Source organism: Choristoneura fumiferana, chromosome 23, assembly GCF_025370935.1.
Source record: "Choristoneura fumiferana chromosome 23, NRCan_CFum_1, whole genome shotgun sequence".
Classification (NCBI taxonomy): domain Eukaryota; kingdom Metazoa; phylum Arthropoda; class Insecta; order Lepidoptera; family Tortricidae; genus Choristoneura; species Choristoneura fumiferana.
In genome coordinates this window covers 3,288,986-3,304,414 of record NC_133494.1, presented here as the reverse complement: position 1 = coordinate 3,304,414, position 15,429 = coordinate 3,288,986, and the positions used below count along the sequence as shown (strand labels likewise).

At 39.6% G+C, this 15,429-nt stretch overlaps 1 protein-coding gene across 4 annotated transcripts in view; it reads left to right on the top strand.

Moving 5' to 3' along the window:
* The window catches only part of f (espin protein forked), a 112,312-nt gene that overhangs the window by 73,886 nt on the left and 22,997 nt on the right, over positions 1–15,429 (top strand). For all 4 annotated transcript variants that reach the window (XM_074105163.1, XM_074105166.1, XM_074105165.1 and 1 more), the window contains 8 exons: positions 2,151–2,333; positions 6,877–6,981; positions 7,590–7,821; positions 9,654–9,827; positions 11,310–11,445; positions 12,504–12,590; positions 13,217–13,319; positions 14,625–14,838. In XM_074105163.1, the coding sequence (XP_073961264.1) occupies positions 2,151–2,333; positions 6,877–6,981; positions 7,590–7,821; positions 9,654–9,827; positions 11,310–11,445; positions 12,504–12,590; positions 13,217–13,319; positions 14,625–14,838 (1,234 nt within the window). The remainder of the gene's footprint in view (positions 1–2,150; positions 2,334–6,876; positions 6,982–7,589; positions 7,822–9,653; positions 9,828–11,309; positions 11,446–12,503; positions 12,591–13,216; positions 13,320–14,624; positions 14,839–15,429) is intronic.

Here is a 15,429-nt window from a genome sequence, read left to right as displayed (position 1 = left end):
TATACAACCAAGGAGGATTTTGTGTCAGGCTAATGAGGGCTATCGTTTTTTGTCTCACTAGATGGCGCACTGTTGCGTGAGGTTTTTAAGTATGGCTTTCAAAGTCTGTTATTACGGGCGTGAAAACAAAGTTTAGATTAAAATCATATTTAATACACCATGAAACCGTACCATAAAAATATCGAGCATGCCACAGTGTTGCATAGTCCCCGTTTTGTTCGGAAAAAAGGCAGGACAAAGGTTTCCGAAATACAAAACTGTCTCAAAACACAGACATTCATTGCCCCGGAACGCATATTTGCCATAATTAATTTCAGATATTGCAAGATATTCACAAAATTATTGTAATTATAAATAAACACGCGTAGCTCACCCAAAAACTATGAGATTTGACATTTCGGAGACCTCACGCTACACTAGCGCCTCTAGCGGCGAATTCATACGCGATAGCCCTCATTGGCGTTAGTATCGTGAAGTCTGTTTGAAATTTGTGTCACATATGTTATTGGTTTATATGTAGGCACTTCCCTGTCTAATTGCGACAAGAGAGCGCTAAGCTAATGAGGGCTATCGCGTATGAATTCGCCGCTAGAGCGCTGTAGCGTGAGGTCTCCGAAATGTCAAATCTTTGTCAAGTCTTTTGGTGAGCTACGAGGGTTTATGTATAATTAGTTTAATTTTCTGAATATTTTGCATTACCTGAAATTAATTATGGCAGTTATGCGATAAGGGGCAATGAATGTCTGTGTTTTGAGACAGTTTTGTCTTTCGAAAACTTTTGTCAAATAAACGTTCATTTCTTGAATTTTAGTTCTCTATTTTGACGTTCATAAACTGAGTAGGTAGTTTCCTCGTGACTGAAATGTCAAATTATCTGGGCTTATTTTATCATCATCATCATCATATCAGCCGTAGGACGTCCACTATTGGACATAGGCTTCCCCAACTATCTCCAACTCATCCGTCCATCCCGCTAGTGGACGTCCACCGCTGCGTTTGCCAATCCACGGTTTCAATTCGAGAACTTTTCGGCCCCAACGGCCATCTGCTCTCCGTGCTATATGGGCTGCCCATTGCCACTTCAACGAGCTAATTCGCTTGGCTGTGTTGGTGACCTCGGTGAAATTATCGTGGGTTCAAATTATCTGAGGTTGTTTAAATTTTTAAATTGAGTGAAATTTACTATCTAAGATATTGGTCAGTCATGTAAAATCTGCGTAAGTGAAATGCGGTAGTAGACAGCGATACAGTTATAAAACGGCCATTCTCATTTTATTGTGCACCTGTCTAATTACCGTACCGCTTTTTTGCCAGGCAAAAGCGACACGGCACTGAAACTGAGTGCATATCTAGAAAAAGGATGGCTACCATTTAAATTTATCTGTGCACTCAAGTCTAATTACCGTGTCACTAGTGCGGAAAAAAAGCGGTACGGTAATTAGACAGGTGCACAATAAAATGATAATGGCCTAAAAATGACAAAAAAATATTTAATAGCCTGATGTTAAAAGTTCTTGTAGTGAAATTAAATAATTATTTATTCATTTAGTAGTGCACACTTCGACAATAAAGATAATCTCTAGAGAAAGTTTTTTATGAATTGATAATTGCATTGAATTTTAATTGAAATGGCGCACGTGCCGATTTTTGTACTTAATTTTTATGACTACTAAAAGTACTTCAATTGAGGACGAGTTTAGCGTTAATTTTACTTGTTTTGCAACTTTCTTCTTAAGAAAAATGCAAGTGTAAATTGACGATTTTGCTTGACTGTATCAATATTATTATGTGTTTTTTTTTTAATTTACCTATTCTGTTATCTCGGCCTATATAGTTATATATATGTACGTCCCACTACTGAGCACAGGCCTCCTCGCAGCAATGAGAGGGCTTGGCTGCAGTTCCCGGTGTAGATTGGCAACTTCACACACAATTTGGTTTCTTTCCAGGTGCTGTATATTTCCTCACAATGTTTACGTCACCTCTTAAAGCACGTGTTAAATTTAAAAGTAATTGTGTTTTTGTAAGAGATTGTGTTGGTAGACTATAAAAAGACACGTGAAACAGTCCTCTGAGGCCTATTAGAATTTTTCTCAAAATATTCATTTTGCATCTATCGAAGCTACAAACATCCCTCTGTCTCTTTTTAGATCGTGGAGCGCGGCGTAGATCCCAACGCGCGCGACGGAGACGGCGCGACGCCGCTCCACTTCGCCGCCTCGCGAGGACACTTGTCGACAGTTCGCTGGCTGCTGCGGCATGGCGCCAGGCTTCATCTCGACAGGCATGGGAAGAGCCCCATCAACGACGCTGCTGAGAACCATCATTTGGATGTAAGTTTCAAATTAGTATTGGCTTATATCATCACCGCAAGTCCCGTCATCACTTTTTCTGAAACTGGGGCCGTTTTATCTAACGTGCTGACGCTCGCCATCGTATTCGATGTCTTTTTACCCTCGTCTTATACCGTGTGACAGAAGGTAGTAGTGAAAATGATTGTGATGATAAAGTGTAGGTTGACACCAGTCAAGAGTCGGTTGAGATCCCTTACAGGGATAAGTCCGCCTTTGTATAAGTATCTCAAAGTTTGTCAATTGTGTTTTGTTTCTTTTCTTTTCTACAATAAAGAGTTTACATACATACGTACATTTATTGAATCAGGCGTTACTTTGCTGAGGTCCATATCGATAAACTTAAAGAATTTTTTTGCTCACCCGCGACCTTATGATATTCGTAGCTAAGTTTATGCAAGATATGCATGTTCAAGTAGTTCCTCCACCTCCACACTGTAAGAACACACAAGAATCACACAAACCCATCTATTACCACTAGTAGTCATGAAAATGTTACTAGAAAAATATGAAAAGAAATATGTCAGATTGATTCATAACGCCAGCTTAAACTTTCGATCCTAGAAAGGAGAAACTTTGCATGGAAAATTAAACACCAATATTAACGGATTTTGCATAATTCCTAAAGGATAAAGGAAGTAAGTAAGTAGTTACTGTAAGTGCGGAGCTAGAATTGGTTTTTAATTTAAAAGCATGTAGAAATGTGAAATATCTAAGTAAGTACATAAATAAATACAAAAAAAGTGCGCAATGGAGGCGTAGATGCGGGCTTACCTAACTATATAGAGGATACAGGCTCATGGGGGTGATATTAAAGCGGCTATTTATGTACCTACATATATATTTTACTAGTGAATCAATCACTGAAATCGAAAAATGGTTTCGTCGCATACCTGTAACATTTTGTACAATGTGTCTGATTACGTATTAAGATTTCATCTCATTGTAAGACATTTGCGACAACTAAATTTTCGTCAAACGTGCAAGTAACCGAAACGTATAAAAGAAATAACAATTGTTTACTGCAAACAGTTTTACAGCGTTAACAACTTCATAATACCCCATTCATGTTGACTATAAGTGCATATGTATAACAATAAACGGTAAAAACAACAATATCATCAGCGTAGATCGCCCGTTCCGTAATTGTTGCGTAAAAACAAAAGAGTGCTGTCACGACAATCTTACGCTTACTTTGAGGTCCTAAGTGCCAGGAAAATATTCGCACTGCGACAATGTCCGTACAATATCAACATTTACATACATTCACCACCATTTATTTATGTACAGTCAGCATCAAAAGTTGAAAATCCTTCAAGTAACTATCATGTCCACATGACTTGAAAGACTGTCAGTTCATACCTGGCAAACATTTTAACCGATTCACATCGAACAAAATAAGATTCTGTAATGGAATCGTACCTTTAACTTTGGCTTACCAAGCGATCACTAATGCACCAAATTACGGCCTTATTTTATGGGGATCTGCTGCAGACATTGAGTCAATTTTTATCTTACAAAAGAGAGCAATGCGAGCAATTTATAATTTGAAGACGCGTGAATCTTTAAGATCTTTTTTTAAGGAAACAGATATCCTAACCCTGCCGTCGCTTTATGTTTTTGAAATAATCATATATGTTAGGAAGAACATATGTGATTTTCCCACTAACGTCGATAAGCCAAAGGCTACTAGAAACACAGGGAAACTTAAAGTTCCATCTTACAGACTGGCTAAAACCAAAAAGTCTTTTCTGGGAAATTGCATACGTTTTTATAATAAAATGTGCATTATGTGCGTTACTGCACATAATGTGCGGCAACACATGCTGAGTGGAGACCCTTTTTGGTATCCTGCCGTGTCACCTAGTAACATAGTTTTAGTGCTAGTTCTAGTCTTAGTTCTAGGTGGTACATTTTGGAGCCAAAATAAACTTTTCTTTCTTTCTTTCTTTCAAAATTCCAAAAAATATTATAAATGAAACGGATACAAAATTCAGATATATTGTCAAAAAGACATTAATATCAAAGGCGTATTATAAAGTTAATGATTATATCATGGACAGGGATATTTGGAAATAATTCCGATCCGCATTAGCGATCCCTTTAAATAGCGAACCTACTCTGTAAAAAATAAAGTTGTGTTAAATACTTGTGATGTATACATATCATTTAATAATATTGTAAATCTGTTTTAAAAAAAATATACCTCGTTGAGTTTCTTGCCGGATTCTTCTCAGCAGAGGTTTTTCCGAACCGGTGGTAGATTTTTTTTACATTCATAAGTGCTTGTTATAGCCTAAATTGAATAAAGATATTTTGACTTTGACTTTGACTTATCACTCTATCAGAATCAGAAACTGCGAGACAAATAGAGTTTTTACCGCACGTAATTTTTACTGTTTGCCCATCTTTTTACATTCTCTTTTCGGAACTAGATATATATTTTCATGTGTTTTTATATACAATAAAGAGTTTTACAATAAAATACAATACTTTTTTAGATTTGGTAGATTTGCTGATAGTTCAGGGATAACCTCTTTCTGTGCTACGTATTCGTGTTTATTTTTATTTTTATGTGTAATTAATGAATCGTTCGCATACATTTAAACTTTTAGCACCCTTTTTTTCGGAGGATAATCTAACATAATAATCTTACTTAATAAACCTGGCAGACGACTTATTAAAGGTACATAATTATCATGCTTACAGCATGGCAATGTCGCCCGCTAGACCTTATTATGAAAATAATACGAACATCAAGAGCTTTTGTAGCCGATTGTACTAACCAGCAGTTTAGAGCATCATTTTCCATAGATTAAGGAAACAATGGAGTAAACATCACGTTTGGAAAGTATCAGTTTTCACCGGTCACACCTTGCTGGTCTGCACACGTTCGAGCGACTAATTAATTTAATTTCGGCCGAGTTTACAGTCACGATATTTAATCATAGAGAACGTTTCTATATTAAATTGCGGGCTCAAAAATAAAATGCTACGGACAAAAAACAAACGAAATATCGCTTTAAATATAACTTCGCTCCTAATGGGCACTGCGGCTTATTCCAATATGTAAAGAATTTTGTTTTATTTTAATTTTTAATTCTTTGGGTCCCACTGGAAAACGATGATCGTAACCCAAAATTATGCTGAGTGGGGCCTAATTTATGCTATTCGATGTTCATTTGTATTTATTACACACACAAACATCACGCCTGTATTCCCAAATGGGGTAGGCAGAGCACAAGAAACGTTACCGCTTCGGAGCCACTTTTAGCAATTTTAGGTTTTAAGTTTGACAAAAACGGTACAATACGCAATGCAATACGGTCATCCCTGTATTTTTATTATTATTATTTTTGTATTTTTTTCTCTTATTGTATAATATAGTTTTTAAGTATTTTATTTGTAATTATATTATTATGAAAAAATGACTTTCTGCCAAGTTTCTTGCGGCGCATTCTTCTTGGCAATGATGGTCTTTCCGAAAGCGCTGGTAGTTTAAAAAATGACCTGTAAAAGTGCCCATTGCGGCCTATTTACTGAATAAATCATTTGAATTTTGAATTTTTGAATTTGAATAGTGACAGGTTGTTAGCCTGTCGCCACGGTATACCTTAACCGTGTGGTGTCGGGTTAGAATTACACCTCTCCATTTCTTCCGTGGATGTCTTAAGAGGCGACTGAGGATATAGGTTAAATTGTATTTATTATTTACCTTTAATGTTTTTTTCTGTGTATCCCATAAGTACCTATGTATAAACAAATGTCTCTCTCTCTTAATATTCTTTATCTTTGGGCAATGTGGTTATTTGTTTGCCTCAATACAAAATGTTAGTATTAACCCTGTCAATAACCTTGCTCGTGTCATGCGCGCACGCATATCCTGGGAACAATGACGCCGACCTTTATCTGTACCGTGTCCAATTCGCTTTGGATATGCTGAGTTCAATGTTACAAGCCTGCTGCAATTTTAATACCTACAGCCACATATTTTTCTGTGAAGTTAACCAGTACTTTAAAAAACAGGGCAGCGGGCAGCCTAAGTCCTTGTGGCAACCTGCGTTTTATCTATTATTTAAAATGGCCCACAGGGGTCATAAAAATGTATCGCCATACTTTTGCAGGAAACATGAAGGATCATTACCAATATGTATGTTTGTATGTATGTATTTATGTAAACCCTTTTTGTATATAACCTATCCAACGAAAACTTGGAAAACCTCTGACTTTGTCATTTCAAAGTTCAATATTTTAAAAACGGCTTAAGTGATTTTGATGAAACATCTAAGAACCATCGCTAGAAAACCTGATTTCAAATAAAAAAACTGCATTCAAATCGGTCTACCCGTTTAAGAGCTACGGTGCCACAGACAGACACACAGACACGCATAGCGGTCAAACTTATAACACCCCTCTTTTTGCGTTGGGGGTTAAAAAATAAAGAAAGAAGCACAATTAACAACCATTGAGATAAGGGGTACCTAAAGAATACGCATAAGTTTATGGTTATGTTTGTGTTTTCCAGTGTTTGAACGTACTGGTGGCAGCGGGCGCCGCGGGCGCCGACAGTAAGCAGCTCGCGAATTACAAGGCGGTCCACTCCTGCGCATGTACGCCGGGAGATGCACGAGTAAGTATTACACACATTGTTTACTCATGTAATAAAGTACCTACTTTGTTGGACATAGGCCTCCCCCGTAGACCTCCAGGTGCTTCGGTTGGAAGTGGCGTGCATCTACCGCGAGCCTGCGGCTTTAACCAGGTCATCCGTGCATCTCATTTGTGGACGTCCTAGGCTGCACTTGCCAATCCGCGGTCTCCATTCGAGAACTTTTCGGCCCCAACGGCCATCTTTTCTCCGTACTATATGGCTATATGGCGTCAACAACGAGTTAATTCGCATGACTATATGTATTTGACCCTCGTTTTCCTACGTGTCCCTTCATTTCTAATTCGATTTCGTAGAGAAACCCCGAGCATAGCCCTCTCAATTCGACTCAATTTTTGGAAATATCTCTATAGCTATGAGCAACTCTGAGTCTGCTGTGCATAAGGCTTATAGTAAAGACACACAATATAATTCGCTATAACCTACATCTTGTGGCACACCGTAACGGCAAAGTGACGTTTCACGTTACAACGCCTCGCTATGGTGCTGTGACCAGGATCTTACCAAATCAAAAACAGCTGCAGTGCCTGCAGTAGCTCCCCCTACATTTTACCTATCTTTTATTTCAGTGCGCCCTACCCAACTGCGTGAACGCCAATGGCACCCGTTCCCCATTCTACCTGCATGCGCCGGAGCGCGAGCGCAGAGGTTCCGTGCAGGAGCGCCGGGGCTCCCTCCCCTCCACACCCATAGGGTCCATAAGCTCGGACCGGTCGGGCCCCGCCGATGGTCTCTACGTGAATCCCATGCAGAGGACGTCCACGACTGTCACGCATCACAGTTCTGAAGAAGAGAGCTCAGGTTTGTATTAATATAGGTAGATAATTTAGACTTGATAGTCAAGGGTGATCTTGGGTCGTTATTGGGATCAACTCTACACGACACTTTTGTCTACTCGTGACCACGGCCACTGTAATTTGGTCGAAACGTCGAGGTAAATATTATTCGTGTGTTTAGCGTGATAAGTCCCGTTTTATCGTATAATGAGTGACAATCAAAAAAGTTAAAAACATTAAACGACTCAGTAAATATACAGGTTGGAAAGTTTAACGCCGTCCGAAGGGAGCTAAAAAATTTTTTTTTTAATTGTAGTAATAGCTGACGTCATGTTTAATGTTTAATAGCCAATTCGGTGGGAATTGCGAGTTCTTACCTAGCTTAGGACAAAAAGAAAGGGAGTAGGTATTTTACTTTGGAAATAAACACAATTGTAGACATACAGACATAGTTCCTTTTATATACTGTGCAACTAAGTACCTGCAGTAAAATATAGGAAATTATTGTTTAACGTTAATGGATACGTAATTTGAGGTAATGTCATAATTTTCAACGTTTTCCTATTTGATACGCTTGCCTATACCTTACATTTCCTACACAAAAACAAATTTTGCAACGATCCACATAACGCCCTGTCTTCCAAACATAATCCGTTTCAATATCGCAACACTATGATTGACGGCGTGAAAAATCGCAAGCGCATCTAATAGGGCGAGCGAATACGACGGAAGTATTCAATTAAAAGCCAATCGATTCAGTCACGTTGATCCTTTTCACTCTTAATGAGTTGAAGCGAGAGGTTAGCTTGAATTGTCGATTAGTGCTGATGAAGTTGAATCAGGTGGGTTGGTAGGAAGTGAGGGGCTTTAGTTTTTTGCACATCAATGGGCATTAGTTTTCCTGTAGTGGTGGTGAGCGGACGTGTTACAGTGTAATACAGTAGTACAGTTTTATGTTTGCGCTTTTATTTCCTGATTTCCTGGAAATATGAGTGTTGTTGGCAATACGATGTGGCAGGCTTGGACAGTGGAGCAGCGGTCTCTGGTGTATGAGAGTTTTGGTGTGTGGTTTGAGATAGTTAATTTTAGTTTCAGTGTAGAAAATAATCGAAAAAGTAACCTAACCAACTTAAAAAAGTTTATAGTCATTTCAGAGTTCAACAGGCTCAAACACGGCTAATCCAATTTTAATTAAACAGCTAAGAACCACAAAAAAACTCGCTTTCACGTAAAAAAAATCGCATCGAAATCGAATCATCTATTTGACAGCTACGATGCCACAGACAGACAAACATATATTTTTCCTGAAAAAAAAATATTATTCTATGTTAGTCTGTCAGCAGAAAATATTGGTCACGTATTTTTTCTTTTGTCAATCAAACAAAAAATTACAAAGATGAAGCGCGTCAAAAGATGGGGCAGGGGGGGGGGCGTGACGTCACGCCGTGCTAAAAAGTGTCGTACGGAGTGACATCAAACAAAACTATAACTGGCTATATCTTCATATTTTATTGTTTGATTGACAAAACAAAAAATACAGGTAAAATATTTGTTGATAATCTAATTGACAGACTAAGGGGCTGTTTCACCACCCATTGATTAATTTTATTTGACGGATAAATTTAATCCATGGATGGTGAAGCAGGGGGTAAATATATTTAAGACCCTAGCCTATCATTAACTTATTTGACAATAAACACCAACAAAGGTAATAAGTATAATAAAATATACATGTTCCGATTTTAACAAATCACAAGATACCAAGACTGGCCTGGTATAAAAAAAACAAGAAGCAGCGTAGATCTTGTGACACGTCACATTTGACAAAAATGTCTTCATCGTACCGTGTCTCCCCAGCTTGTTCCGCATCCGACGCGGACGCCAGCAACGCGAGCGGTTGGTACCTACACAACGCAACGCCGACGTCCAACGCGCCCGCCGCGTTGTACCAGCGCGTGCGCGACTTGTTCCACACGCGCTCGCCCGGGCCCCGGGTGCCGGCTGAGGGGCAGGAGGCTCCTGTCATAACAGGTACGGTAAAAAACGAAATATATATAAATATTCTTCACAACCCCCAATGATTATGCTATAGGATTAGACGAGAAAAAATAATCAGCCCCACTTTACGTATAGACGTAAAGTCCCGTAGGGTAGTTGCCCTAAAAAAATTTTTTTTTATTGTTTTTCATACCATTTGTTGGTCGGCATAGTTGCCACATTATATCCGTACAAAATTACATTTTCAAGCACTGATAATCTCTGAGCAAAGCCGCTGACGGACGGATGGACAAACAGACAGATAGACAGACAGACATTGCGAAACTTTAAGGGTTCTGTTTTTGCCATTCTGGCTACGGAACCCTAAAAATGGCATTGTCATCCTATTGTCCTATTTACTTCCGACCACATCATCATTATCCCAGCCTATATACGTCCCACTGTTGGGCACAGGCCTCCTCTCAGAACAAGAGGGCTTGGGCCATAGTTCCCACGCGGGCCCAGTGCGGATTGGGAACTTCACACGCACCATTGAATTGCTTCGCAGGTTTGTGCAGGTTTCCTCACGATATTTTCCTTCACCGCAAAGCTCGTGGTAAATTTCAAATGTAATTCCGCACATGAATTTCGAAAAACTCAGAGGTGCGAGCCGGGGTTTGAACCCACGACCCTCTGCTTGAGAGGCGATAGGTCAAACCACTAGGCCACCAAGGCTTTTTGTCCTATTTACTTCCGACTAATTTTATAACTACCTATGTAAGTGTCGTGTCAGCGTCGGCTCTAGCCCTTGATCAAAGTAGAGCGAGATTGTCTATGTCGGCGGCCGATCGTAAAATCCGCCAGATCACGAAATTCCTAGGCATATCGTGAAATGGCGCCATTTCACGATACATATGCCTAAATGTTGGCTAGGCATATCACGATGTGCCTGAAAAACAATACGGCGGATCGATTAGAGCAACGCATTCGTCGATATTCCTAGCTCTATACCGGGCACAACGTGATATGCCGAAAAAAAGTAAAATTTCGGTACGACGAGCGAAGCGAGGAGTTGTTAGTATGAATTGTGACCTCAACGCACGAGCCGAGCGAGCGAAGCGAGTGTGCCGCGGCAGCGCAGCGGCCTGCGAAGTGCCAGGACCGATATGGCGGCGTTTCATGATATGCCTAGGAATTTCATGATTTGCCTAAACGTCACTAGGCTAATCACTAAACGGTGGGTTTTGAACGACATGTCACGATATGCCTAGGAATTGTGTACGTGTACTTCATGCAACTTAAATAAATACCACGATGTAATAGGTTCAAAATTACAGTTGAAATTTACCATAAGCTTTTAGCAAACTTTAAAGGAACACTTAACCGTAAATCTCGTGATTTTCGAGAGCAATTTCGCACGTAAATTTCGAAAAACTCAGCGCACCTGCGTTTGAACCCACGATCCTCTGTTTGAGAGGCCATAGGTGAAACTACTAGGCCACCATGCTTTATTCATCACTAAACATCTGTCTCCAGTGAAAGCTGAGGTCCACGGGTCGGAGGCGACGACTGTGCCAGAGCAGTCCGACAGCGACAGTGGCGCCGAGGCCACCCGCCGCGACCACCACTACGAAGACATCTATATGCCCAAACAGGACCACCAGAGGAGGAGGTAAGTCTGCTCAGACCACAGAACATTTATTTATTGTTCAAATATCTCATCAGGTTTGCAAGAAAAATCATGCAAGTTGCATTACTCGATTCACCACTACAAACTCGTGGGCTTTACGGACTCGCAATGTAGTAGTTGCAGATCTAAACCGGGCTTTGAAGGTGCTGATGCGCTTGAGTATTCACTTGTAACAGAACATCGATCATTCGCCGGTTTTTTTTTTGTCGAACTGTAAAACGAGAGCCAAGCATTTACAATAACACGCGACAGGCGTGGCGTGCGGGACGTGCGGGAGGTGCATATACGAGTATATTTTTTTAATTTGCAAAGGAAACCAATATTAAGTGCGTTTATACCTGCTGAGCTGGCAACGTTGCATTTTTGTTAGTTAATTGTTAACTACAAAGTTAATTGAATGAAAATTAAAAATGTTGCCTGATAGAATATTATATAAGTTAATGTGTCTACTCCAATAATTATTCGTGATAGACTTTTATATTCTTTAAAAACGAATTAATGTTTATTAGCGGGTTTTAAAGAAAATAAAAGTCTATAACGAATAATTATTGGAGTAGACAACATTTTTAATTTACATTAAATTTTTATGGAATAATCGAGGAAAAACTAACAAAAATGCAACGTTACCAGCTCAGCAGGTATTTAAACGCTCTTAAGTTAAGTCTTCTCAAATAGCACAGCGAATGGCAGGAAAGAACAAAAGACAATCAACAATTTAGAATTTAGAATTATGTTCTTCTGTAAGCAGCATTGCATTGCATATATGGAATAGGAGGCAAACGAACAAACGGATCGCCTTATGGTAAGCGATTACCTTCGCCCATGGACACCTGCAACACCAGAAGAGTCACAAGTGCGTTGCCGGCCTTTTAGGTAGGAGTACGCTCTTTTCTTGAAGGTTTGAAGGTCATATCGATCCGGGAATACCGCAGGCGACAATTCATTCCAGAGTTTTGCTGTGCGAGGCTGGAAATTTCTGGAAAAACGGACAGTAGAAGAATTTGATTGATTGGTTTGATGCCAAATATTGTTTGCCACAGGAGCAGTTCCCGTGACTCTGGCAGCCACAGCCGCCCCGGCAGCGCTGCGCTCGTCGTCGACTATACCCCTAAAGACAGCACTGACAAGTAAGTTAACTATCAATCTGCAAAGTATTTCTCATCTTTAAACCCGGTTTAACTTTGACAGTTTATCAAATTTTTCAGAATTAGCACTATGGATTTAAGACATTTTGAAATTCCCTGTTTCTAAGCAAAATGTCACGTGTAGGGTTTTATATTGGTTGATTGGAACCCTGCTCTAATTTTTTTATCATATATATTTTTTAAAATTATTTGTTGCTGCTTGCTTCAGTACCTAACCTTACTCTGTCCTCCGTTGAAAGATTATCAATCAATCAATATAATTGGACAATTGACACCAATTTAACCTAGTCTCAAACTAAGCAATGCTTGTACTATGGGTACTAGACAACTGATACATATAAATACATACTTAAATACGTAATAAGACGTCCAAGACCCGAGAGCAAAAACTAATATTAATCATACAAATATCTGGCCAGACCAGGGATCGAACCCGAGACCTTAAGCTTCATAGTAACATAGTTTTAGTGCTAGTTCTAGTCTTAGTTTTAGGTGGTACTTATGGAGCCCAAATTAACCTTACTTTCTTTGTTTCTTTCATAGTTAGGTTCTCTAACCGATTGGCTGTCCGACCGATAGCATACTTAACACAAGTTTCTGTCGAACAGCATAAGCAAGGCGTACGAGGAAGTATCACCAGCACCAGAAGCGCACGTCAAGTCCACCATCGCTACCAAACTGGCTGCGCTTACGCACAAGGCCCAGAACTTCGTAAGTATACAGTCATGTCACCCACAAAGACATAAAGGTGCATACATATATTCCATAAGTATTTGACAACTCCTTAATTTGCCATATCTTAATATTATTTTGAAAATATAGATATAGTGTTTAGCGAGAGAAAATTTAAATCGGTTGAAAATTGGATTTATAGTGATTTTTTGAAAAATCTGTATACCTGTCTCTTTCTCAAACGCTTTTCTCTATGCAGCAAATATGGCGGTAGGTACTAGCGAGTGACGTCACATGCCAGTATGTCTTTCTCTGTCTAATCTTGAATTTCAAACTATTATAACTTTGTTATTTGTAAAGGTAGCTTAAAAATTGTTTCTCTATTCGATAACAAGCATTGTGAATTTTTAATTTATAAAACATATACAAAATAGTCAAATATCGTATTGTACGACGGTGGAAGCATTCTACACTTCCACTGAACGTAGATATAGTTTAGATATAGTTAGTGTTTAGTATTGTAACTAAGGGACCCCATACATCCCTGTATTTTTATTAAGTATTATTATTTTTTGTTTTTTTTTCCTTAATTGTATAATATAGTTTTTAAGTATTTTATTTGTAATTATATTAAGTACTTATTATGAAAAAATGACTTTCTGCCGAGTTTCTTGCGGCGCATTCTTCTTGGCAATGATGGTCTTTCCGAAAGCGCTGGTAGTTTAAAAAATGACGTGTAAAAGTGCCCATTGCGGCCTATTTACTGAATAAATCATTTGAATTTTGAATTTGAATTTGGCACGTTCGCACGATTGTCAGTTAGGACACCTATTCGAGTTCAATATGTTTGATCGCGCGTTCGTATGAGTAAAATTCTCGCGAACCTACGATGATCGCGCATTCGCGTTCTATTAGGACGATGCCTTAGGGTTTATGAATAACACTCGACATGTCGTGTAACATATCCCATCAAAATGGAACAAAATATGAAGTCATCTATGAAATGCCGAACCAATCTTTTAAATTTCACTCATAACGTAACTACTAGGTACTAAAGAGCATACCTACTCTTACCTAAAAGGCCGGCAACGCACTTGTGACTCATCGCTTACCATCAGGCGATCCGTTTGCTCGTTTGCCCCCTATTCCATAAAAAAATATTACTGTAGTAGATACTCGGGACTTGTCTACTTGTGACCATGGCCACTGTAATGTGGCTGAAACATCGAGTAATTATTACCTCGTTTTTTCGGTAGCGTGATAAGTCCCAGGTGCTGTATGTAGTTATGCTGAACCATAGTATTTTAAGTATACCGACAAAATCTAATGGTACGACTCCACCAGGCCAGCCGGCTTTCCTCGGCCGCTGGCAGCCGCCGAGCCTCCGTGACAGAAGAGACCACCGTGGTGCAAGCCTCGGCCTCTTCCGGGGTCTCATCAGGCGGCAGTTCCGGAGACGAGGCGCCGCCGCCTCCCCCGCCGCCCCCGCGCCCCCGGCCCCCTCCGCAAGTGCTGGAGGAACCGGCGCTGAGACCCTCGGAGTTGAGAGGAAGGCTGGGTAAGTGTTTAAACTGTTGATGATGTTGTTGTACAGGTTTCAGTGTCTTTCGGAGACTATAAGATGCCAAACATATAAGACGCAACTGGACGAGCAAAAAAACTGCTACGCAAACAATACGATGATTAAAGATCCTCAAATAAACTCCATCTAAGGCTACGTTTCTACCAGATATGTGCGAGGAGCCGAGTATGCGTTGCGAGGAATGTGTTTGTCATGAACCAATAGAAACCCTACATTTACCTATCCTCGCTCTGATGACCTATTTCCACTAAATAGATGCGCTGTGCGAGGATAGAAAAATGAAACGTTTCTATTGGTTCATGACAAACACGTTCAGCCATATAGGTACTTGTACAAGGAACTCGTACGGTCGACAACTCATCTTAGAACCTAGATTCTATATAGGTCGTTAAGAGGTAAGATTATTAACAGACTGATGCCCGCTTTTTACTTAAAAAGGTAATGAGTAGAAACGGAGGAAATGGACTAAGCGAACCGGAGTAACAAGCTTATATAATAAATAAATAATATCATGGGACACTTCACACCAATTGACCTAGTCCCAAACTAAGCAAAGCTTGTAATATG